Source organism: Scyliorhinus canicula, chromosome 15 (genome assembly GCF_902713615.1).
Source record: "Scyliorhinus canicula chromosome 15, sScyCan1.1, whole genome shotgun sequence".
Taxonomy (NCBI): domain Eukaryota; kingdom Metazoa; phylum Chordata; class Chondrichthyes; order Carcharhiniformes; family Scyliorhinidae; genus Scyliorhinus; species Scyliorhinus canicula.
In genome coordinates this window covers 78,340,853-78,364,464 of record NC_052160.1, presented here as the reverse complement: position 1 = coordinate 78,364,464, position 23,612 = coordinate 78,340,853, and the positions used below count along the sequence as shown (strand labels likewise).

The 23,612-nt window shown below is 47.7% G+C and overlaps 1 protein-coding gene across 1 annotated transcript in view; it reads left to right on the top strand.

The window, feature by feature from the left end:
- LOC119978372 (lysine-specific demethylase 5B-like) overlaps window positions 1-23,612 on the top strand; it is a 425,856-nt gene that overhangs the window by 41,507 nt on the left and 360,737 nt on the right. Inside the window, exon 4 of the mRNA XM_038819962.1 lies at window positions 22,487-22,645. Within this exon, the coding sequence (XP_038675890.1) occupies window positions 22,487-22,645 (159 nt within the window). The remainder of the gene's footprint in view (window positions 1-22,486; window positions 22,646-23,612) is intronic.

Genomic DNA, 23,612 nt, shown 5'->3' with positions numbered 1-23,612 from the left:
GTCTACTTGTGACAATAAGCGATTTCCATTTCATTTCATTTCTATGTCTGATGCCACCTTTCTAACACTTCCTACGATTCTGGATGGTACGCAGTTGATTTAAATTGTTTTATTGCTAAACTATCCATAACTTCTTTGAATAACCTTGAGGTAAAATTTGATCCTTGATCTGTATTTCTGTGGGTAGTCCATATCTAGTAAGGAATTTAAGTAACTCCTCCACAATCTTTCTAGCTGTAATATTGCGTACTGGAATGGCCTCTGGAAACCTAGTAGACACATCCATTATAGTCAAAAGATATTGATTCCCACTTTTCGTTTCAGGAAGCGGTCCTTCGCAATCAATTAAGACCGTTGTAAAAGGTTCCTCAAATGCTGGAATGGGTATTAAGGGTGCTGGTTTTATCACTGCTTGAGGTTTCCCAATCACTTGACGTGTGACATGATCAACAAAATTTAAATACATCTTTATGTAGTCCAGGCCAATCAAATATGTTTTTGTATTTTAGCTTGTGTTTTCTTTGCTCCCAAATGACCTCTCACTGGTACCTCATGTGCTACTCGCAACAACTCCTTTCTACACCCTACCGGCAATACCACTTGATGAACATCTGCCCACTTTTCATGCGCCTGCATTTGTAAAGGTCTCCATTTTCTCATCAACACATCATTCTTACGGTAATAACATTCTGGTATACATTCAGATTCCTCTTCTGTGTATGCTTTCTGATACATCTGTTTTATTTCTATATCTTTCTGTTGTAACTCCGACAATTTTCCAGAACTAAAAATATCTGCCTCATCCTCCACCCGCTCTTGTTCTTTTCCAACCTTCTGATCAAAAATCGTTTCTGATAATTGAACTTCAACTTCATCTTCACTCTTTGATTTCTTCTTCTCTTGTCTTAACCTATGACTTTGCGACCTTGTTACTACACAATCCGGAAAAATCCCAGGATATTCGTCCTTCAACACTTCAGTTGTCAAATGTTCCACTGGATTATCAACCACAGTAGGCATCACGCCCACCTGCGATCCAGCTGTATCATTACCCAAGATAAACTGTAATCCTGGAGAAGATAGTCTCTCTATTACTCCTACTACCACTTCACCACTCTTCACTGGACTTTCCAAACGTACCTTATACAATGGAACACTACTCGTCTCACCCTGAATCCCACATATTACCACCTTTTCTGGCAATATACGTCCCAAACTACATAACTCCTGTTGCTATATTTATCTGGTTATAAATGTGGCAGTCAATATGGTCGCCTTCCTTAATCCTAATTATGTTTGCTCTAGAGTTGCCAGGTATCCTTCGATACTGCCACAAGGTTCAAACCCGAATACTGATCAAAGAACCAATGCACCAGTTAGTTAGTTCAAAGTCAATACTATTTATTTACACATACACTAATATCTACCCATGCACAAAATACTACAAACAAAACTATCTCTAACGCTAACGCCTATACTTAACTTTGGGTACCCACTCAGTCAGAGGAACAATGGCCGTTGTTTGGATCTGAGGTTGTTGGGTTCAAAGAGGTAACAGGAGAACAGCTACGGTCGTCTGTCTGATAGCGAGCGTTGACCTTGGACTTACTTGCTTCTGGTGCAGCTGGTGGACGGGTCTCTCCGCTTTGAGAGCCGAGTCCAAGAGAGCGATTCTCTCTCGGGGGCTTCTTCTTATACCCGAAGGGGCTTTGCGCGCTTTTGGGCGGGCCTTGAACCTGGCCTCGATTAATTGGGCCGTATTTGATCACTCATATTGATCTTGACCAATAAAGGGATGGGTGTCCTAATGGCTGGGCGTGTCCTAGGTGGCCGTTGGCCTTGCTTTGTTTCCGCTTTCGGTTTGGGGAATTGCCGCCGGGGTGTCTGGAGCTAGATCGGTTGCTTGAGTGTCATTCCTTTATTCTCCGAGATGGGCCATCAGTATGTTAATTGACCTACAGTTTCAGTCTCGTCTGGGAGTTGCCTTCTCAACACGCATACAGGCTCTGTGCCTGCTTGCTTTCCTAACATTGTCCATATTTCCCTGCAGTCATTGCGATCATCCATTTTGTATTCTGGAAGTGGCCATCCCCGATGGCTACACTCCCTCCTTGTGATCCTCAACGCGAAGCGTGAAGGAGCAAATTACTGCATCTTCTTCGTTCTCCTCTTAAGTCAGGCACCCGTAAGTAAGGACAGGCCCTACACTACTCTGTCCTATGAATGGAAACTTTTACCTAAATCACTTTATGTACATACATCATTATAAAATTCTACGGGGCTCTATGACATTTAGGCATGCATTACAAAATAAAAAACTGGAACCTCTAACTATCCTTAACTAAACTATCCTTAATCAATCACAAGGATTTACAACATTTTAAACTACAATAGCAGCAACACAGGTCTCTCTGGCTTGGCTGTCAAGCAGAGTTTTACATTTCTTTTATCAGAACAACAAACACACACAAAAAAAACCAGATGCACTTTAATTCACTTAAAGGGGTTGGGGGAGGTTTGTTGAAGTCCGAAAATAGGGGATCTAAATGTGTATATTGGAGTGCGGGAGGCTTTCCTCTGCCATTTCCTGAGTCTTAGAGTCTGAACGACACTGCAGAGTATCACAAGTACTAATAGTGATTCCACAACGTAGGATAGGGAATACCAAGTTATGAACTTGTCACACAAGGTCGGTGTATCGGTTACTATCAGTAACCTGGTACAGTGTTTGGCAGGGGTGTGAAACATTCGCGGCCTGCGTGGTAGGGGTCAGGGGGGTGTAGCATCCGCGTGCAACTGGAGGGATGCCGCTAAGATCCAACAGTAGAGCATCATGGTTGTCTTCATCTTTTCTTCTTTCTTCTTCTTGAGGCCTCTGGTTCCGGAGTTCTATGGACACAAGCATAATTTCTGTTACTATCTTGTTTAAGATCTCATGTCCGTCTTGTCTGTCCTTTTATTGCCAATTACCCGTTATAATTGGTCACCACCATCTGTGACTCCCTCATTTTTTTTTAAAACCAAATCTTTGGGACAAGATATCCGGGAAAAAAACTGACAGTGCGAGCCATCTCGCAGCCTGTGCGATGTACCATCCCAGTTTTTGAGGATGTAAATAGCATTTGGAAGCAACCAAAGGGTCGCCATAAACAAACAGAAGAGTTGTGAACTAAAAGTGCCAAAATGGGGTGCGTTTGGGCTGCGGCGGGTAAGAATGGGTGGAATCCCCAGGTAGGACGGTGACCAGTGCCGTATGTGCTCTACGAGCGCAGCTGACCAGGGGGTCCTCAGATAGGGCGGGGACCAGTGCCGTTACTCCACTGCCTGAGTGACCGGGCAAGAACGGTAAGAATTTGTGATCGTCGTGGGTGTTGCTTTTTGTGGTTACCTTCAAATCAGGAGGGCAGCTATGACCGGTTGTCTGCGGACGAACTAGTTCCATTAACTACCAGTGGGCGTTAAAAGAGTAGTGGCGTGGGGCCATGAAAAACTTTAAGTGAACAAACAACATTCAACATTTACAGGAACAAACATTTAAAATGACAAACTAACATAACAAAATCGTGCAGGTTCCATCAGAAAGAAGGATACCGTAAATCACATTTGGCTTGGGGTGTAACTAGCATAGGGAATCAGTGTAGTGTGACCGAAGAAGAGAGGAAGGAGCAGAGAAACAAAAATAAAGTGGCATTGCTGAGGTGTCCCTGCCATGAAAAGTGGCGGGTAAGCGCTCGCAGTTTGCATGGGGCAGCTAGGACCTTGTAGCTGCTGTGGGTGGTGTTCTCTTTCATATCTGGGGGCGAGTCTAGCTGGTGGTGGGGGTCTCCTGCAATCTCGGGCAAAGTGTCCTGGTTGTAACATGACCCCTGGGGCACATAAGGTGGAGCAGGCTCTCTGGTGCATTGTTCCCTTGGGTATGGTTCCCTGGTATGGTTCTCTGTCCTGCCTCTGTCGCATGAGAGATTAGGATTCAAGTCCATTTGGCCATATTATCTGAGGACAAATGGGCGCGTGCACCCGCAGTAAAATATATCCACAAGCGTCCAGCAAACGCTGTGGGTTGCCCTGTCTTCTGTTGCCTACACTTGTTTCGGCCTTCTACGGGGTCTCCTTTGTTATAGCCGAGCGTGTTCAGGATCGCTGTGTGCATTTCTTGTAGTGTGCCTCCTACATTTTGTGGGTCGGGAAGGGCTGCCACGACTGAAGGGTTGAGATTTAAAACTTAGCTTCACTTGCTCTCTTTCATCCAGGCCGTACATGGTCGCCTGCTGTTTTACTTTTGCAAAGAACTGGTGTGGGTCTGATGTGGGTAGGAACGGTGTAATCCTCTCACACGCGTCCCTTAATTGAGTGACGGTTAATGGGGTCGTGTCCAGGAAATCTGGGTCTCCGTCTGTTGTGGCCCTGCACTGTGTGGTTACAGGGGTCATAGGGGTGTGTTCTGCCTGTGCAATCGGGGTTTGGGGTGCTTTTCGTTTCTGGGGTTTTTCCTGTGTACATGTGCCATGTGCGTATCTATGGGCAGTCTCATTTAACTCTTGCCAATCGGGGCCATTTTCTTTGTCTAATTGGGGTCCAAACGTGCTCTGGAACCCATTCTGAACAGAAAGCAGTGATTGCAATTCTGCAATTTGCTTCCGGCATTTTACGTGATCTACAGAGCTCTGCCTTTGTTCCGTCGTGGAAGTGTGGAGTGCTCATAGGGCTGCTTTTAAATCGTTAACACTGTTTTTGTAACTGCTCAACTTGTTGTTCTGTTTCCTGTCTTACCAAGACCACGCGTTGCGTGTCTTGGTAGGCTTTGTCGTATTGGGACTGAAACCTGCTCAAATGGGCGAGACAAGGTTGGTGTGCCCGTTTAACATCCTCCATCTCCTTGTCCCTCGCCGCTAACTGCTTTCTCAGTTCCCTGTTCTCTCTCTCATATTCACTCACATCTCCTTCACTACTCTTGTCACTCTCCTCAATCTCTCTGCGGAGCGTCCTCACTACCTCCTCTGTGCCTCGCAATTGTGCCAAGCAGGACACGATTGCCATCGGCTTGCAAGCTTTCCCTAAGCTCTTCCTATGGATCTCTGTCAGGTTCTCCCACCAAGTATGCCTGATACTTCCGGAAACCAGTTTCATAATTCGCACAGAATTCGCTCCAAAGGGGCCATCCTTTCCTTTGAGGTATTTTCTGATTTCCTCTTCCCATACGGGACATTGTCCTACTCGACTGGTCGCTGCTACCTCAAATTCTTGGGGGTTCATAAGGCGTTCCATTGCCTTCATTTACATTTTTCTCGCTGTCTTTGGGGTCTACTGAATTTGGAACAGGGGGTGATAAAGTGGTGATGTAAACACGGGTCCGGCTGACGCTATTTTCCGGCCAACAAAACTTCCGACAGTTTTATGCAACAAAATCTCTCAGGTTTACCTTATATCCCTGTTAGTACGCATGCAAGTAACACACTTCCGAATTTTGATGGTTTGATCAGTATTGGTCTTACACTTGTGATTTTTCCTTTCCAATTGGATTCTAATTCAAATTTGGGTTCTCTCGGAGTGACTAGGCCACTTCTAGGTCGAGTCCCATCAGATGTCGCCAGTAAATGTTGCTATATTTATCTGGTTATAAATGTGGCAGTCAATATGGTCGCCTTCCTTAATCCTAATTATGTTTGCTCTAGAGTCGCCAGGTATCCTTCGATACTGCCACAAGATTCAAACCCGAATACTGATCAAAGAACCAATGCACCAGTTAGTTAGTTCAAAGTCAATACTATTTATTTACACACACAGTAATATCTACTCATGCACAAAATACTACAAACGAAACTATCTCTAACACTAACGCCTATACTTAACTTCGGGTGCCCACTCAGAGGAACAATGGCTGTTGTTCAGATCTGAGGTTGTTGGGTTCGAAGAGGTAACAGGAGAACAACTAAGGTCGTCCGTCTGATAGCGAGCGTTGACCTTGGACTTACTTGCTCTGGTGCAGCTGGTGGACGGGCCTCTCCGCTTTGAGAGCCGAGTCCAAGAGAGCGATTCTCTCTCGGGGGCTTCTTCTTATACCCGAAGGGGCTTTGCGCGCTTTTGGGCGGGCCTTGAACTTGGCCCCGATTAGTTGGGCCGTATCTTGATCACTCGTATTGATCTTGACCAATAAAGTTAGGTGGATTGGCCATGCTAAATTGCCCGTAGTGTCCCAAAAAGTAAGGTTAAGGGGAGGGTTGTTGGGTTACGGGTATAGGGTGGATACGTGGGTTTGAGTAGGGTGATCATTGCTCGGCACAACATCGAGGGCCGAAGGGCCTGTTCTGTGCTGTACTGTTCTATGTTCTAAAGGGGTGGGTGCCCTGATGGCTGGGCGTGTCCTAGGTGGCCGTTGGCCTTGCTTTCTTTATGCTTTCGGTTTGGGGAACTGGCGCCGGGGTGTCTGGAGCTAGATCGGTTGCTTGAGTATCATTCCTTTGTTCCCGGAGATGGGCCATCAATATGTTAATTGACCTAGTTTCAGTCTCGTCTGGGAGTTGCCTTCTCAATACGCATACAGTCTCTGTGCCTGCTTGCTTTCCTAACATTGTCTATGTTTCCCTGCAGTCATTGCGATCATCCATTTTGTATTCGGGAAGTGGCCATCCCCGATGGCTACACACCTCATCTCTTACCATTAAAGATTGACTAGCTCCCGTATCTCTTAAAATTGTGACTTCTTTACCTACTCTTCCTGGTACACCTGAGTAAACTTTACCCACACAAGTAAATTCTTTAAAGAGATCTGGCACCTTCTTATCAATCACCTCTTGATCAGGCTGTACAATCTTTTGCACATTCTTCGCTTCACTTGAGCTTTCCTTTACCACTTTAACAAACCCCACTGACTTATCCTGTTTTATCACATCAGCCTTCCCAGTGCTTTTCTTGAACCACCAACACTGTGACTTTACATGGCCTAGTTTATTACAGTGAAAACATTTGAAACTTTTCATTTCTCTTCCACCCTCCTGGATTTCTTTTTAAACCTGAGGTACACTCTCTTTATTATCTCCTGTTAGATCTCCTTTGCCTCTACCACTTGAGTATTTATCTTTTTCCCAGTTTCAATCCCTCACAGGCTGAAACTGATGTCGGAAACCAAACTTTGTTTTATGAACTAATTCATAATCATGCATAGATACTTAGAAGATAGGAGCAGGATCATCCAACCCAACAGCCCAATCCTGCTTTCTCCCCATAGCCCTTGATCCCATTCTCCTCGAGTGCCATATCTAGCCGCGTGTGTGAAGAAATGTCTCCTTATATCGGTCCGAAATGGTTTACCCTGAATCCTCAGACTGTGACCCCTGGTTCTGGACACACCCATCATTGGTAACATCTTCCCTGCATCTACCCTGTCTAGTCCTGTTAGAATTTTCTAAATCTCTGAGATTTCCCCTCATTCTTCTGAACTCCAGCGAGAACAGTCCCAACTTAGTCAATCTCTGCTCATATGACAGTCCCGCCATCCCTGGAATCAGTCGGGTAAACCTTCACTGCACTCCCTCGAGAGCAAGAACAACCTTCCTCAGAGAAGGAGACCAAAACTGCACACAATATTCCAGGTGTGGCCTCACCAATGCCCTGTACAATTACAGCAACACATCCCTGCTTCGATACTCAAAACCTCTCGCAATAAAGGCTAACATACCATTAGCCTTCTTTACCGCCTGGTGCACCTGCATGCTTACCTTCAGCGAATGATGCACAAGGACACCCAGGTCCCGCTGCACACTCCCCTCTTCTAATTTACAACCATTCAAGTGGCAATCTGCCTTCCTGTTTTTGCTTCCAAAGTGAATAATCTCACACTTATACAAATTATACCGCATTTGCCATTTCTGCTGCGAACCTCACAGTTTTAACCCTCTGCTCTTCCACATCTAAATGAATCATAGAATGCATAGAATAGAATCATAGAATTTGCAGTGCAGAAGGAGGCCATTCGGCCCATCAAATCTGCACCGCCCCCTGGAAGGAGCACCCTACCTAAGCCCATTCCTCCACCCTATCCCCACACCTCCGCCCTATCCCCGTAACCCCATCTAACCTTTTTTGGACACTAAGGACAATTTATCATGGCTAACCCACCTAACCTGCACGTCTTTGGAGTGTGGGTGGAAACCGGAGCACCCGGAGGGAACCCACGCAATCACGGGGAGAATGTGCAGACTCGGCACAGACAGTGACCCAAGCCGGGAATCGAACCTGGGACCCTGGAGCCGTGAAGCAACTGTGCTAACCACTATGCTACTATGCTACCGTCACGCCCAGTGGTTCTCCTTTGTCTAACTTCCTTGTTACGTCCTCAAAGAACTCCTAACAGATTTGTCAGACATCACCTCCCTTTGACAAAGCTGACTCAGTCCTATTTTACCATGAAACGAAAGGGAAAATGCTGGAAAATCTCAGCAAGTCTGGCAGCATCTGTAGGGAGAGAAAAGGGCTAACGTTTCAAGTCTGATAACTCTTTGTCAAAGCTGGGGCCTCACGGTAGCATGGTGGTTAGCATCAATGCTTCACAGCTCCAGGGTCCCAGGTTCGATTCCCGGCTGGGTCACTGTCTGTGTGGAGTCTGCACGTCCTCCCCGTGTGTGCGTGGGTTTCCTCCGGGTGCTCCGGTTTCCTCCCACAGTCCAAAGATGTGCGGGTTAGGTGGATTGGCCATGCTAAATTGCCCGTAGTGTAAGGTTAATGGGGGGATTGTTGGGTTACGGGTATACGGGTTTGAGTGGGGTGATCATTGCTCGGCACAACATCGAGGGCCGAAGGGCCTGTTCTGTGCTGTACTGTTCTATGTTCTATGTTCTATATGCTGCCAGACTTGCTGAGATTTTCCAGCATTTTCCCTTTCGTTTTAGATTCCAGCATCCGCAGTAATTTGCTTTTCCCCTATTTTACCATGACCTTTTCAACTAATTTGCGATCCCATCTTTAATAACAGACTCAAATCTTACCAATGACCAAAGTCAGGCTAACCGGGCTATAATTTCCCGTCTTCTGCCTCCCTCCCTTCTTAAACAGCGGTGTTACATTAGCCACTTTCCTGACCTCTAGGACCTTTCCTGCCTCCAGTGATTCCTGAATGATCACCACCAGTGCCGCCACAATTTCCTCAGCTATCTCTTTAGGACCCTGGGGTGTAGACCAACCGGTCCAGGTGACCTATCCACCTTCAGACCTTTCAGTTTTCCCAGAACCTTCTCCTTAGTTATGGCCACTGCAGTCACCTCTGCCCCCTGATTCTCCTGGAGCTCTGGCATCCCACTGGTGTCTTCCACCGTGAAGACTGATGCAAAGTAACTATTCAGTTCACCTGCCATTTCTTTGTTTCCTGTTGTTACTTCTCCAGCCACGTTTTTCAGTGGTCCAATGTCTATTTTTGCCTCTCTTACCTTTTATATATTGAAAGAAACTCTTCCTATCTTTTTTATGACTAGCTAACTTGCACTCCTATTTCATCTTCTCTTGGTTTTGGACCATGCTCGGCACAACATCGAGGGCCGAAGGGCCTGTTCTGTGCTGTACTGTTCTATGTTCTATGTTCTCCCCTTATTGCTTTTTAGTTGTCCTCTGCTCGCTTTTAAAGAATTCCCAATCCTCTGGCTTCCCACTAATCCTTGCCATTTTGTATGCTTTTTCTTTTGATTTCATGCTGTCCTTGACTTCCCTCATCGACAATGGATGCCTTGTCCTGCCCTTAGCATGTTTCCTCCTCCTTGGGATGAATTTCTGCTGTGCCCTCCGAATAACCCCTAAAAAATCATGCCATTGTTGTTCCACTGTCTTTCCTGCTGGTCTCCTTTTCCAATCAACTCTGACCAGCTCCTCCCTCATGTCTTTGTAGTTACCCTTATTTAATTGTAATACCGTTACATCTGATTGCAGCTTCTCCCTCTCAAACTGCAGGGTAAATTCTATCATATTGCGTTCACTGCTCCATAAGGGTTCCTTCACCTTAAGATTCCTTATCAAGTCTGCCTCATTAAGGGCAGCACGGTGGCCTAGTGGTTAGCACAACCGCCTCACGGCGCTGAGGTCCCAGGTTCGATCCCGGCTCTGGGTCACTGTCCGTGTGGAGTTTGCACGTTCTCCCCGTGTCTGCGTGGGTTTCGCCCCCACAACCCAAAAATGTGCAGAGTAGGTGGATTGGCCACACTAAATTGCCCCTTAATTGGAAAAAATAATTGGCTAATCTAAATTTATAAAAAAAAAAGTCTGCCTCATTACTCATCACCAAATCCAGAATTGCCTGTTCTCTAGTGGGCTCTACCACAAGCTGCTCCAAAAAACCATCTCTTAAGACATTCCACAAATTCCTTTTCTTCGGATCCACGACGAACCTGATTTTCCCAGTCCACCTGCATATTGAAGTTGCCCATGATTGTGATATTGCCTTTTTTACATGCTTTCTCTATCTCCTGATTTATTTTCTGCCCTACATCCTGACTACTGCTAGGGGGCCTGTACATGACTCCAAACAGGGTCTTTTTACCTTTGCGATTCCTCAACTCTTCCAAGAGATTCTATGCCTTCTGATTCTATATCGCTCCCTGCTATCGATTTAACTTCATTCCTTTCGAACAATGCAACCCTACCCCCTTTGTCCATCTGCCTGTCCTTTCGATAGGACACATATCCTTGTATATTTAGATCCCAACCCTGATCCCTGAACGAATGTGTCCACCACTGGTGTGTCCTGATAGTGCCACCCAGGTGGCAGTCTGGATTGCTAGGTTCACCTGGATCCTTCCCTTGCTTGTCTGTATCTTAGAGTGCCCGAGTTCTGTTGCTCTGTCGGATTATATTGCCTGGTGTTTCATCAATATACAGAGAATCATCCCACCAGGCCCCAAATGGGTAACCTGACGTTCTTCCTGGCGGGTGACATTCTCCCACTGTCCGTCACTTGCAGGCAGAAGCTGTGACTGCTGCCACAAAGTAGGCCCCCCAAGATTATCTCTGTCTCTGATGTGGTAAAACACCACTCAGTCGGGCCTACCAGTATGGCTTTAAAAGTTTCCTTCAATGGCAGAACGTTGACTATTACCTTGCTGTTATTTGGCAAGGATGAACGGTCCTACAGGCACACACTATGTAATGTGCTGACTCCGAACAACACTCCTCAGTGCTCATGTCTGTCAGGTCTCCTTGATGTGCAATGTATCCCCTGGGTCCAGTCGGTAAACCCTGCCTTCTTGCACTGTTCCCAATGATTCAAATCTGTAACTGTCTATCAATCGAATCTCTAACAAGGATATCACAGCCTCTTCCCTTTGCTTCTGCTCTGATGGTGTTAATTGTACTCGCATATGCTTCGTCCACAGCCTGCTGGTGCCCTTCTCCTTGTCGATTTATGGCAGTCAGTGCATACTCAGTCCCATATGCCCCATATTGTAGCCCTTTTCCGACTTCCATGTAACTATTTATTTCAGCTAGCTGCACTGAATTCACTTAATGACTTTACGCTGCCAAATAACCCTCCAATGTCTCCTAAACTGTTCCTTTTATTTTTCCTGCTTATCCTTGACTCAGAAGCCATCCTGTAATTATAATCATCTATGGCCTTCAGTAGTATGATTTTTTGCCCACTTGATGGTACCAGGATGATCATGGGACTTGGGAGTGTCGAACTTAAAAAAATAAATAAAATTATTTGTATTCAAATTTTGAACAAAACATCATTTGTTGCATAACTTAGAACAGTACAGCACAGAACAGGCCCTTCGGCCCTCAATGTTGTGCCGAGCAATGATCACCCTACTCAAACCCACGTATCCACCCTATACCCGTAACCCAACAACCGCCCCCCCCCCCCTTAACCTTACTTTTTTGGACACTAAGGGCAATTTAGCATGGCCAATCCACCTAACCCGCACATCTTTGGACTGTGGGAGGAAACCGGAGCACCCGGAGGAAACCCATGCACACACGGGGAGGACGTACAGACTCCGCACAGACAGTGACCCAGCCGGGAATCGAACCTGGGACCCTGGAGCTGTGAAGCATTTATGCTAACCACCATGCTACCGTGCTCCCTGTTAACAACATTTATCATAACAAGATAAACGTTAACATTATATACAGAAAAAAAGAACAATAATATGGAACATCCCCCCCCCCAACCGAGTTGCTGCTGCTGCCACCTGTATACCTAGGTACCGAAAGCCCTTCTCCACCATCTTAAGCGGAAGCTTTCTCACTCTCTTTTCCTGCCCCTTAGTCTGAATCGCGAACATCTCGCTTTTCTTCTCGTTTAATTTGTACCCCGAAAAATTGCCGAAGTCCCTCAACATCTGCATGATGGTCTTCGGTGGCAGCAATGCGGAGCTAAGCCGCACGTTCGGCAGCTCACGGTTTTTTTGGACTTTCGGGCTCTTTTAAGAGCCCGCAACGGCGCTGTTTCGACTTTTCCCCAGTGTGCCCAGCGGCCGGTGGATGGACTGGGCTCGCAGTGGAGTGGTCCAGAAGTCGGTATTACCACAGAGAAAGGCGGGAGGCAGAAAAAGCAAGATGGCGGCAGGCGGGGAAGCAGCAGCAGCATGGCAGCAGTGGGCGCGGGAGCAGCAGGAGCTGCTTCAGCGCTCCTTCAAGGAGCTCAAAGCCGAGATTTTGGAGCCGTTTAAGGCCTCGCTGGACAAGCTGCTGGCGACTCAGACGGCTCAGGCCGTGGAGATTCGGGAGCTGTGGCACAAGGCTTTGGAGAATGAGGATGAGCTTTTGGGCCTGGCAGTGAAAGTGGAGTCGCACGAGGCACTGCACAAGAGATGGCAGGCGAGGATGGAGGAGATGGAGAACTGCTCCCGCCGGAAGAATCTACGGATTTTGGGCCTCGGAGGGGCTGGAAGATTCGGATTTGGCGGCCTATGTGGCCCTAATGTTAAACTCGCTGATGGGTGCGGGGTCGTTTCGTGGTCCCCTGGAGCTGGTAGGCGCCCATCGAGTACTGCAGCGGAAGCCCCGGCCGAACGAACCGCCCAGGGTGGTGCTGGTCCGTTTTCACTGCCTGGTTGACCGGGAGTGCGTGTTGAGGTGAGCGAAGAAGGAGAGGAGCAGCAGGTGGGAGAACATGGACGTTCGAATTTTTCAGGACTGGAGCGTGGAGGTGGCGAGGAGAAGAGCTGGCTTCAATCGAGCGAAGGGAGTGCTCCACTGGAAGGGGGTGAAGTTTGGCCTTCTACAGCTGGCTCGCCTCTGGGTCACGTACAAGGACCGCCAGCTCTATTTTGACTCTCCGGAGGAGGCCTGGGGTTTTGTCCAGGCTGAGAACTTGGATTCGGACTGAGGACTGGGGGGCTGGGGGGAAATGTACTTTGTTTGGAGGCTTTGCCCTCTTAGGTATCCTTTCGCCCTCTTAGGTATCCTTTCGCCTACATTGGCTGTGTTTGCTGATGGTTGTTTCCTGTTTGTTTTCGCTGTTTTCGCTATTTTAGTTATGGTTATTTGGGTTCTTTTAGGGTTTCTTTGGGGCTGTTGGTTATTTATTGTGGTGATTTTTTTTTTTTTGTTTTTTCCACTGGTGGGTTGGGGAGTAGTTTGGGGTCGACATGGGTCCATCTTTTTCCCGCGTGTTGGGTCGAGGGGCGGGGCTCGGATTGGAAGCTCGGGCTTTCTTCCCGCTCCGGAGGAATTGGGGGCGGGGCTGGTGCTGGTAGGGAGGGATTTGTGGCTGTGTTGCATCGGGAGGGGGGGGGGGGGGGGGGGGGAGGGGGGGGGGCGTGGTTATGGCGGGAGTAGCTGGGGTCAGCAGAAGTCAACTGACTCACAGAAGCATAATGTTGGGGGTAACGCAGCTAGGGGGGGCCCTAGCTTGGGGGGGGAGGGTGGGGGTGTTTGGGGGGGAGGAGGAGGAGGAGCCGTGCCGGCTGTTGCTGCAGCGACTGTGAGGGAATGGATGGTGAAGGGGGGGGGGGTTGGGGGGGGGTTTTGCCACCGTGGGGAGCGGGTTTGGGGGGTTCCCTGGGCACGTGGTGGGATGAGGAAGGGCTATGGCTGATTGGCGTAGAGGGAAGGGGGACGGCCCCTCGGGTTCGGTTGGTCACATGGAACGTGAGGGGACTGAATGGTCCGGTGAAGTGATCCCGGGTCTTTGCTCACTTGAGGGGGCTGGGAGCGGATGTGACTATGCTCCAGGAGACGCACCTCAGGGTTACGGATCAGGTGAGGCTAAGAAAAAGTTGGGTGGGACAGGTGTTTCACTCGGGGCTTGATGCAAAGAACCGTGGGGTGGCAATTTTGGTGGGTAAGAGCCTGTCGTTCGTCGCGTCTAAAGTGGTGGCGGATAGTGCAGGTCGTTATGTGATGGTGAGTGGGAGACTTCAGGAGGAGCGGGTGGTCTTGGTTAATATTTATGCCGCCAACTGGGATGATGCGGGCTTCATGCGGCGTATGCTGGGCCTGATCCCGGACCTGGAGACAGGGGGATTGACTGTAGCTGACCATGGGGATTCTGCTATCCTATGTTGGAAATCGAACGGAGCATAAAATCCAGCTGCAATGTACGACAGTTGATTGAAGTAATTTTTAATATTTTTCACATTTGGTGCACCTGGAGCTGGGGGAGGGGAAGGATCAGCGCCAGCTGTGGAGGTTGGATGTGGGGCTTTTGGAAGTGTGCGGGCGGATCCTTAGGGGTATAGAGGGGTATCTGGAAACCAATGACAACGGGGAGGTGCAGGTTGGGATAGTTTGGGAAGCGCTAAAGGCAGTAGTTAGAGGGGAGCTGATATCTATTCGGGCGCACAGGGAGAGGGGGTAGAGGGTCGAGAGGGAGAGGCTAGTGGAGGAGATGGTCAGGGTGGATAGGAGATATGCAGACACCCCGGAGGAGGGGCTTCTGAAGAAGCGGTGCAGTCTCCAGGCGGAGTTTGACATTTTAACCACCCGTAAGGCGGAGGCGTAGTGGAGGAGGGCACAGGGGGCGGTGTATGAGTACGGGGAGAACATAGAACATTACAGCGCAGTACGGGCCCTTTGGCCCTCGATGTTGCGCCGACCCGTGAAACCATCTGAAGACTATCTGACCTACACTATTCCATTTTCATCCATATGTCTATCCAGTGACCACTTAAAGTTGGCAAGTCTACTACTGTTGCAGGCAGGGGCGTTCCACACCCCTACTGCTCTCTGAGTAAAGAAACTGCCTCTGACATCTGTCCTATATCTACCACCCCTCAATTTAAAGCTATGACCATCCGAGGAAAAAGACTCTCACTGTCCACCCTATCTAACCCTCTGACTATCTTATATGTCTCAATTAAGTCACCTCTCAGCCTTCTCCTCTCTAACGAAAACAACCTCAAGTCCCTGAGCCTTTCCTCGTAAGACCTTCCCTCCATACCAGGCAACATCCTAGTAAATATCCTCTGAACCCTTTCCAAAGCTTCCACATCCTTCCTATAATGTGGTGACCAGAACTGCACGCAGTACTCCAGGTGCGGCCGCACCAGAGTTTTGTACAGCTGTAGCATGACCTCGTGGCTCCGAAACTCAATCCCCCTACTGATAAAGGCTAGCACACCATATGCCTTCTTAACAGCCCTATTAACCTGGGTGGCAACTTTCAGGGATTTATGTACCTGGATGCCGAGATCTCTCTGTTCATCTACACTGCCAAGAATCTTGCCATTAGCCCAGTACTCTGCATTCCTGTTACTCCTTCCAAAGTGAACCACCTCACACTTTTCCGCATTAAACTCCATCTGCCACCTCTCAGCCCAGCTCTGCAGCTTATCTATGTCCCTCTGTAACCTATAACATCCTTCAGCACTATCCACAACTCCACCGACCTTCGTGTCATCTGCAAATTTACTAACCCATCCTTCTACACCCTCTTCCAGGTCATTTATAAAAATGACAAACAGCAGTGGCCCCAAAACAGATCCTTGCGGTACACCACTAGTAACTGAACTCCAGGATGAACATTTGCCATCAACCACCACCCTCTGTCTTCTTTCAGCTAGCCAATTACTGATCCAAACCGCTAAATCACCTTCAATCCCATACTTCCGTATTTTCTGCAATAGCCTACCGTGGGGAACCTTATCAAACACCTTACTGAAATCCATATACACCACATCAACCGCTTTACCCTCATCCACCTGTTTGGTCACCTTCTCAAAAAACTCAATAAGGTTTGTGAGGCATGACCTACCCTTCACAAAACCGTGTTGAGTATCGCTAATCAACTTGTTCTTTTCAAGATGATTATAAACCCTATCTCTTGGCCGCCTCCCTCCTACGAAGTTGGTGCACCATCATTCTACTTGCTTTCTCCTCATATTCGAAGACAGCCCCTTTTACCTTCCTCAGATGTGCTACCACTTTCCCTGTGGTCAGCAGATCAAATTCCGCCTGCAGTCTCCAGCGCTCTTTCAGTAGCCCTGTCTCGGGGGCTCTCCGCGTAACTTCTATCTACTCTGAGTATCTCCTCAACTAGCCTCTCTCCCCTCTTTCTTTCTTCTCACTATGAGATCTGATAGAGATTAACTCACCTCTAATAACTGCCTTCAGAGCCTCCCAAACCGTGGTCGGCGTTACCTCGCCGTATCATTAGTTTCCAAGTAATTTTTAATGTTCCTCTTTATCCGCCTACAAACCTCGTCGTTTGCTAGCAGCCCAACATCTAGCCTCCATAATGAGCGCTGACCTCTCTCTTCCCCAAGACACAAATCCACCCAGTGTGGAGCATGATCAGAGACTGCAATGGCCGAGTATTCCGTCCGCTCCACCCGAGGGATTAACGCCCTGCTCACCACAAAGAAATCTATATGGGAATAAACTTTGTGGACATGGGAGAAAAAGAACTCCTTTCGCCCTCGCGAATCTCCATGGGTCTACACCCCCCCACCTTTTCCATGAAGCCCCTCAGTTCCTCAGCCGCCGCTGGTCGCTTTGCAGTCCAATACAGGGTCAATGACTGTGTTAAAGTCAGCCCCCCTGATCAGATTGTGTGAGTCTAAGTCCAGAATTTTACCCAGCATGCGTCTCATGAACAAAGAACAAAGAAAAATTACCGCACAGGAACAGGCCCTTCGGCCCTCCAAGCCTGCGCCGATCAAGATCCGTGCTGGGACCACTGTTGTTTGTGATATTTTCTATTTTCTAAGGATCTGTATCCCTCTGCTCCTTGCCCATTCATGTATCTGTCCAGATACATCTTAAATGACGCTATCGTGACCGCCTCTACCACCTCCGCCGGCAATGTGTTCCAGGCACCCACCACCCTCTGCGTTAAGGACTTTCCACGCATATCTCCCTTAAACTTTTCCCCTCTCACCTTGAACTCGTGACCCCAAATAATTGAGTCCCCCACTCTGGGGAAAAAGCTTCTTGCTATCCACCCTGTCTATACCTCTCATGATTTTGTGGACCTCAATGAAGTCCCCCATCAACCTCCATCTTTCTAATGAAAATAATCCTAATTTACTCAACCTCTCTTCATAGCTAGTGCCCTCCATACTAGGCAACATCCTCGTGAACTTCCTCTGCACCTTCTCCAAAGCATCCACATCCTTTTGGTAATGTGGCGACCAGAACTGTACGCAGTATTCCAAATGTGGCCGAACCAAAGTCTTACACAACTGTAACATGACCTGCCAACCCTTGTACTTGATACCCCTTCCGATGAAGGAAAGCATGCCGTATGCTTTCCTTCATCCGTATATTTAGGGCCTCACGGTAGCATGGTGGTTAGCATCAATGCTTCACAGCTCCAGGGTCCCAGGTTCGATTCCCGGCTGGGTCACTGTCTGTGTGGAGTCTGCACGTCCTCCCCGTGTGCGCGTGGGTTTCCTCCGGGTGCTCCGGTTTCCTCCCACAGTCCAAAGATGTGCGGGTTAGGTGGATTGGCCATGCTAAATTGCCCGTAGTGTAAGGTTAATGGGGGGATTGTTGGGTTACGGGTATACGGGTTACGTGGGTTTAAGTGGGGTGATCATTGTTCGGCACAACATCGAGGGCCGAAGGGCCTGTTCTGTGCTGTACTGTTCTATGTTCTGTTCTATGTTCTATGTATGCCTTCTTGACCACTCTGGCGACCTGCGCAGCCACCTTCAGGGTACAATGGACCCAAACACCCAGATCTCTCTGTACATCAATTTTCCTCATTTACCGTATAGTTCGCTCTTGAATTGGCTTTTCCAAAGTGCATCACCTCGCATTTGCCTGGATTGAACTCCATCTGCCAATTCTCCGCCCAACTCTCCAATCTATCTATATTCTGCTGTATTCTCTGACAGCCCCCTTCACTATCTGCTACTCCACCAATCTCAGTGTCATCTGCAAATTTGCTAATCAGACCACCTATACCTTCCTCCAGATCATTTATGTATATCACAAACAACAGTGGTCCCAGCACGGATCACTGTGGAACATCACTGGTCACAGTTCTCCATTTGAGAAACTCCCTTCCACTACTACTCTCTGTCTCCTGTTGCCCAGCCAGTTCTTTATCCATCTAGCTAGTACACCTTGGACTCCACAAGACTTCATTTTCTCCATCAGCCTACCATGGGGAACCTTATCAAATGCCTTACTGAAGTTCATGTATATGACATCTACAGCCCTTCCCTCATCAATCAACTTGCACAGGGACATGTCTGTCCTGCACTCTAATCAATCTCTCTTTAAAAGCCTCCCACATATCAAATGTGGATTTACCTTGAAACAGCTGCTCCCAATCCACATTCCCCAGATCCTGCCGAATTTTGGTACAGTTGGCCTTCCCCCCCCCCCCCCTCCAAATTTAGCACTCTTCCTTTAGGACCACTCTTGTCATTGTCCATGAGTATTCTAAAACTTACGGAATTGTGATCACTATTCCCAAAGTAATCCCCGACTGAAACTTCAACCAACTGGCCGGGATCATTCCCTAATACCAGGTCCAGTATGGCCCCTTCCCGAGTTGGACTATTTACATACTGCTCTAAAAAACTCTCCTGGATGCTCCTTACAAATTCTGCTCCATCTAGACCTCTGACACTAAGTGTATCCCAGTCAATGTCGGGAAAATTAAAATATCCTATCACCACGTTGCTCGTACATCTTTCCATAATCTGTTTACATATTTGTTCCTGTATCTCATGCTCGCTGTTGGGAGGTCTGTAGTACAGCCCCAACATTGTTACCGCACCTTTCCTATTTCTGAGCTCTGCCCATATCGTCTCACTGCTCGATTCCTCCATAGTGCCCTCCTTCAGCACAGCTATGATATCCTCTCTGACTAGTAATGCAACTCGTCCACCCCTTTTAACTCCCTCTCTATCCCGCCTGAAGCATCGATATCCTGGGATATTTAGTTGCCAATCATGCCCTTTCCTCAACCAGGTCTCATTAATAGCAATAACATCATACTCCCAGGTACTAATCCAAGCCCTAAGTTCATCTGCCTTACCTACTACACTTCTTGCATTACAACAAATGCACCTCAGACCACCAGTCCCTTTGCGTTTATCATCTGCTCCCTGCCTACTCTTCGCCTTAGTCACACTGACTTCATGATCTAGTCCCTTACAGGCTTTAGTTACTACCTCCTTACTGTCCACTAACCTCATTTGGTTCCCATCCCCCTGCCACATTAGTTTAAACCCTCCCCAACAGCGTTAGCAAAAGCATCCCCAAGGACATTGGTTCCAGTCCGGCCCAGGTGTAGACCGTCCAATTTGTAGTAGTCCTAGCTCCCCCAGAACCGGTCCAAATGTCCCAAAAATCTGAACCCCTCCCTTCTGCCCTATCTCTCAAGCCACGCATTCATTCTGTCTATTCTTTCATTTCTACTCTACCACACGGCACTGGTAGCAATCCTGAGATTACTACCTCCTGAGGTCCGACTTTTTAACTTGGCTCCTAACTCCCTAAATTCTGCTTGTAGGACCTCATCCCGTTTTTTACCTATATCTTTGGTGCCTATATGCACCATGACAACTGGCTGTTCACCCTCCCCCTTCAGAATGTTCTGCAGCCGATCTGAGACATCCCTCACCCCTGCACCTGGGAGGCAACATACCATTCGGGAGTCTCATTTTCGACCACAGAACTGCCTATCTACTCCCCTTACAATTGAATATCCTATGATTTTGGGGGTGAGACCCATGCTGATAACTCCACATGGACAATGACCCAGGGCCGGGATCGAACCCTGGTTGTTGGTGGCGTGAGGCAGCGGTGCTAACCACTGCAGCACCGGCAGCATGGTATCCTGACAACAGGGTAACTCTAGTAACTTGACAACATCCAGCTGAAGCATGTATTCTAGTTCTCTTGGTATAAAGACTAGCATTGCATTAGTCTTTTTGATTATTGTTTAATTCACTTCTGTTGCGACTCTGGGTCAAGTGGCTGGAATTGACCGCGCACCAGTCCACGGTGTCATAACATAATTTGAGGGTTCAAGTCAAGGATCTTTGGAACAGAAGAAGGCAAAGTTTGGGTTACAGTATAAATTAAAGAGAGACGCCAGGTTTGCAGTGATATAACAGGATGGCTCTGGAAACTGCTAAGGGTTCTTCAGGTGGACAACTTTACTCAAACAGGCGCTGGAGTGTGGCTGCCAAGAGCTTGTCACAATAACTTCATTGCTATGTTAATGTAAGTCTACTTGTGACAATAATAAATTATTACTATTAATGGTAATATTATTATTATTACTATCGTCTGTATGATAGATCCCTCGGGCCCCCATTTAGATCCCCTGTACCGGCGCTATCTTATCACTTACGGTTATTCTTACGCCCTCTACCCTTGCGGAAGTCTCCTTTGCAGTTCTCCCCTCTCGTGGAATTCTTCTTCGCGGTTCTCCTCCCTGTTGTAAGCGAGACCCCTCAATCCTTCCTTCCCGCGGAATTCTCCAACGCGGGTTTTTTAACCCGGCCCTCTGAAACCCGTAATTAATTTTCTTTTCTCCCAGCTCTACACTCCGATATCCCACTTGCCGATTTTATTCAAGCCGATACAATATCGTGGGCCGATGGGCCTGTTCTGTGCTGAATTTTCTATGATACGGTCAGACCCTTCCTTCATGTACCACAACTTATGGCCGGCCCAACATCCAGTGTGGATCTCTCCCCTTACAATGGGTGATAAATTAAATGTACTCTCCCGAATTGGAGCCGCATAGTTGCCGATCGTCGATACATTACCCTGCTCGCTGTGCCAGTTGTTGGAGGGAATAAACAAACTCGAGTCTTTTGAGACCGTATTGAACTTCCGCAAAAACAACTTCTATTCAACAGGCATGAGGGAGAGCAGAACACGGATCTGTAATTCCACCTTCCTTCTGAGCTACTGTGCTCCTCAAAGATTCTTACACATTTCTGCCATTACATTTTTGATCAATGAATGATTAATGAACATGTATCTTTAAGACAGCCTGGACCTTTAATTCAAGCAGAAACCTGTGCTGGTTTAAACTGGAGTTGTGGACTGACCAGCAGCGATGATAGATGGTCTGATTGATTTGGCAGGTGACCAATGAATTGGCCCAAAACGCTGTATTTTTCCTGGTAACAGGTTGGATCTGAGCACTTGGGAATGTTTACAACGTCACGTGGTTTTCAGTTTCAGCTTAACTCCTGGCAGCTTAGAGAGAAGACCCAGTCTCTCTTCCCTCTATTTTTCTCCAGAAAGGCTGTGTTTCTTAACTGACAGAGAGCCTGGATGGATCTATACAGGAAAACCATTAAATGCTGTGTAGGCTGTCCAGGATCTGCTAACTCTTTCCAGAGAGCTGTTGCAAATTCCCTCCAAGAACCAGCTAACGTTCTCTCCAATCAGCCTTTGGATTCCTGAAATTACAGATTTCCCTCATGCATGTTGAATAGAAGGTGATACACATGGGGCAGCATGGTAGCACAGTGGTTAGCACATTTACTTCACGGCTCCAGGTTGATTCCCAGCTTGGGTCACTGTCTGTGCGGAGTCTCCACGTTCTCCACGTGTTTGCGTGGGCTTCCTCCCGGTGCTGCGATTTCCTCCCACAGTCCAAAAGTGAACAGATGAGGTGGATTGGCCACTCTAAATTGCCCTTTAGAGTCCCAAAAAAAAGTTAGGTGGGGTTATTGGGTTACGGGGATAGGGTGGAGGTGCGGGCTGAAGTATGGTGCTCTTTCCAAGGGCCGGTGCAGACTTGATGGGCTGAATGGCCTCCTTATGCGCTGTACATTCTATGAATTCTATGATCCCATCGCTTCTTTCGCCGTCCTCCCTCCCCCAACCAGAAAAATGTAGGATTTGTTAGACAGGATTTCAACTTCTAGGTCCCACCACCTTTTCTAAAGGCCTGCTGAAATTTGTTGAAAATCCAAAGTTATGACCAGGAAAACCTGATTCAGAGAGCAAAGAGAAGATTGGGAGGTGAAGGTAGAATGAAAAGAAACATATGTTAATAGAGTTAGATTTAAATAAATTGAGTTGAAGGAGGCTTGTGTGGCATCCACTGAATTCTGTTTGTTCCTTTCTTTTATAGGTCGACCTGTATGTTTGCTTGATCTGTGGACAAGGGAATGAAGAGGATCGACTTCTGCTGTGTGATGGCTGTGATGATAGTTACCACACCTTCTGTTTAATTCCACCTCTGCAAGATGTTCCTAAAGGTGATTGGAGGTGTCCAAAATGTCTGGCTCAGGTTAGTAACTGAAATCCTGCTCTTTGCATCAGTGATACAGCAGTATGAAGACTGTCTAACTTTGTTTTTGCATTCAACGTTTCTCAGTTTTCAGTTTAAAACAAATAAATCTCTTTTAAGTATTTATTGAGGTTTTACATTTGAGAGAATAATCAACAAAAAAACGGCTTAAAATACATGAGTACAGAGTGGAACAGGAGAACGACATCACAGCTGGCTCGATACAATAGATACTTGTGTGGCCCCACCAAAGACTGATGGAGGGCCAGTATAAAGTCATAAAGACATGGTAACACGGTGCACGCTCTCCCACAGCGTTCTCCCACAGAGCTCAAGTCCACTATTATCACAAGAAATTAGGCTACGTTTCCCACGGCATGATCAGGTGCACAGAAAAGTACAACTCACTTGAGCAGCACGGTAACATTGTGGATAGCACAATCGCTTCACAGCTCCAGGGTCCCAGGTTCGATTCCGGCTTGGGTCACTGTCTGTGTGGAGTCTGCACAGCCTCCCCGTGTGTGCGTGGGTTTCCTCTGGGTGCTCCGGTTTCCTCCCACAGTCCAAAGATGTGCAAGTTAGGTGGATTGGCCATGATAAATTGCCCTGAAGCCCTCCCTCCTACACCATTCCTGCAGCCACGTGTTCAACTGCACTCTCTCCCTTTTACTAGCCTCGCTATCACGTGGCACCGGCAAAAACCAGAGATGACAAATATGTCTGTCCTGGCCTTTAACTTCCAGCCTAACTCCCTAAACGTGTTTATTACCTCAACACCCCTTGCCCTACCTACATCGTTGGTACCAATGTGCACCACGACTTCTGGCTGCTCACCCTCCCCCTTCAGGATCCTGAAGACACGATCCGAGACATCCCTGGCACCCGGAAGGCAACATACCTTCCGGGAGTCTCGCTCGCAACCACAGAATCTCCTATTTATTGCCCTAACCATTGAATTTCCTATGAC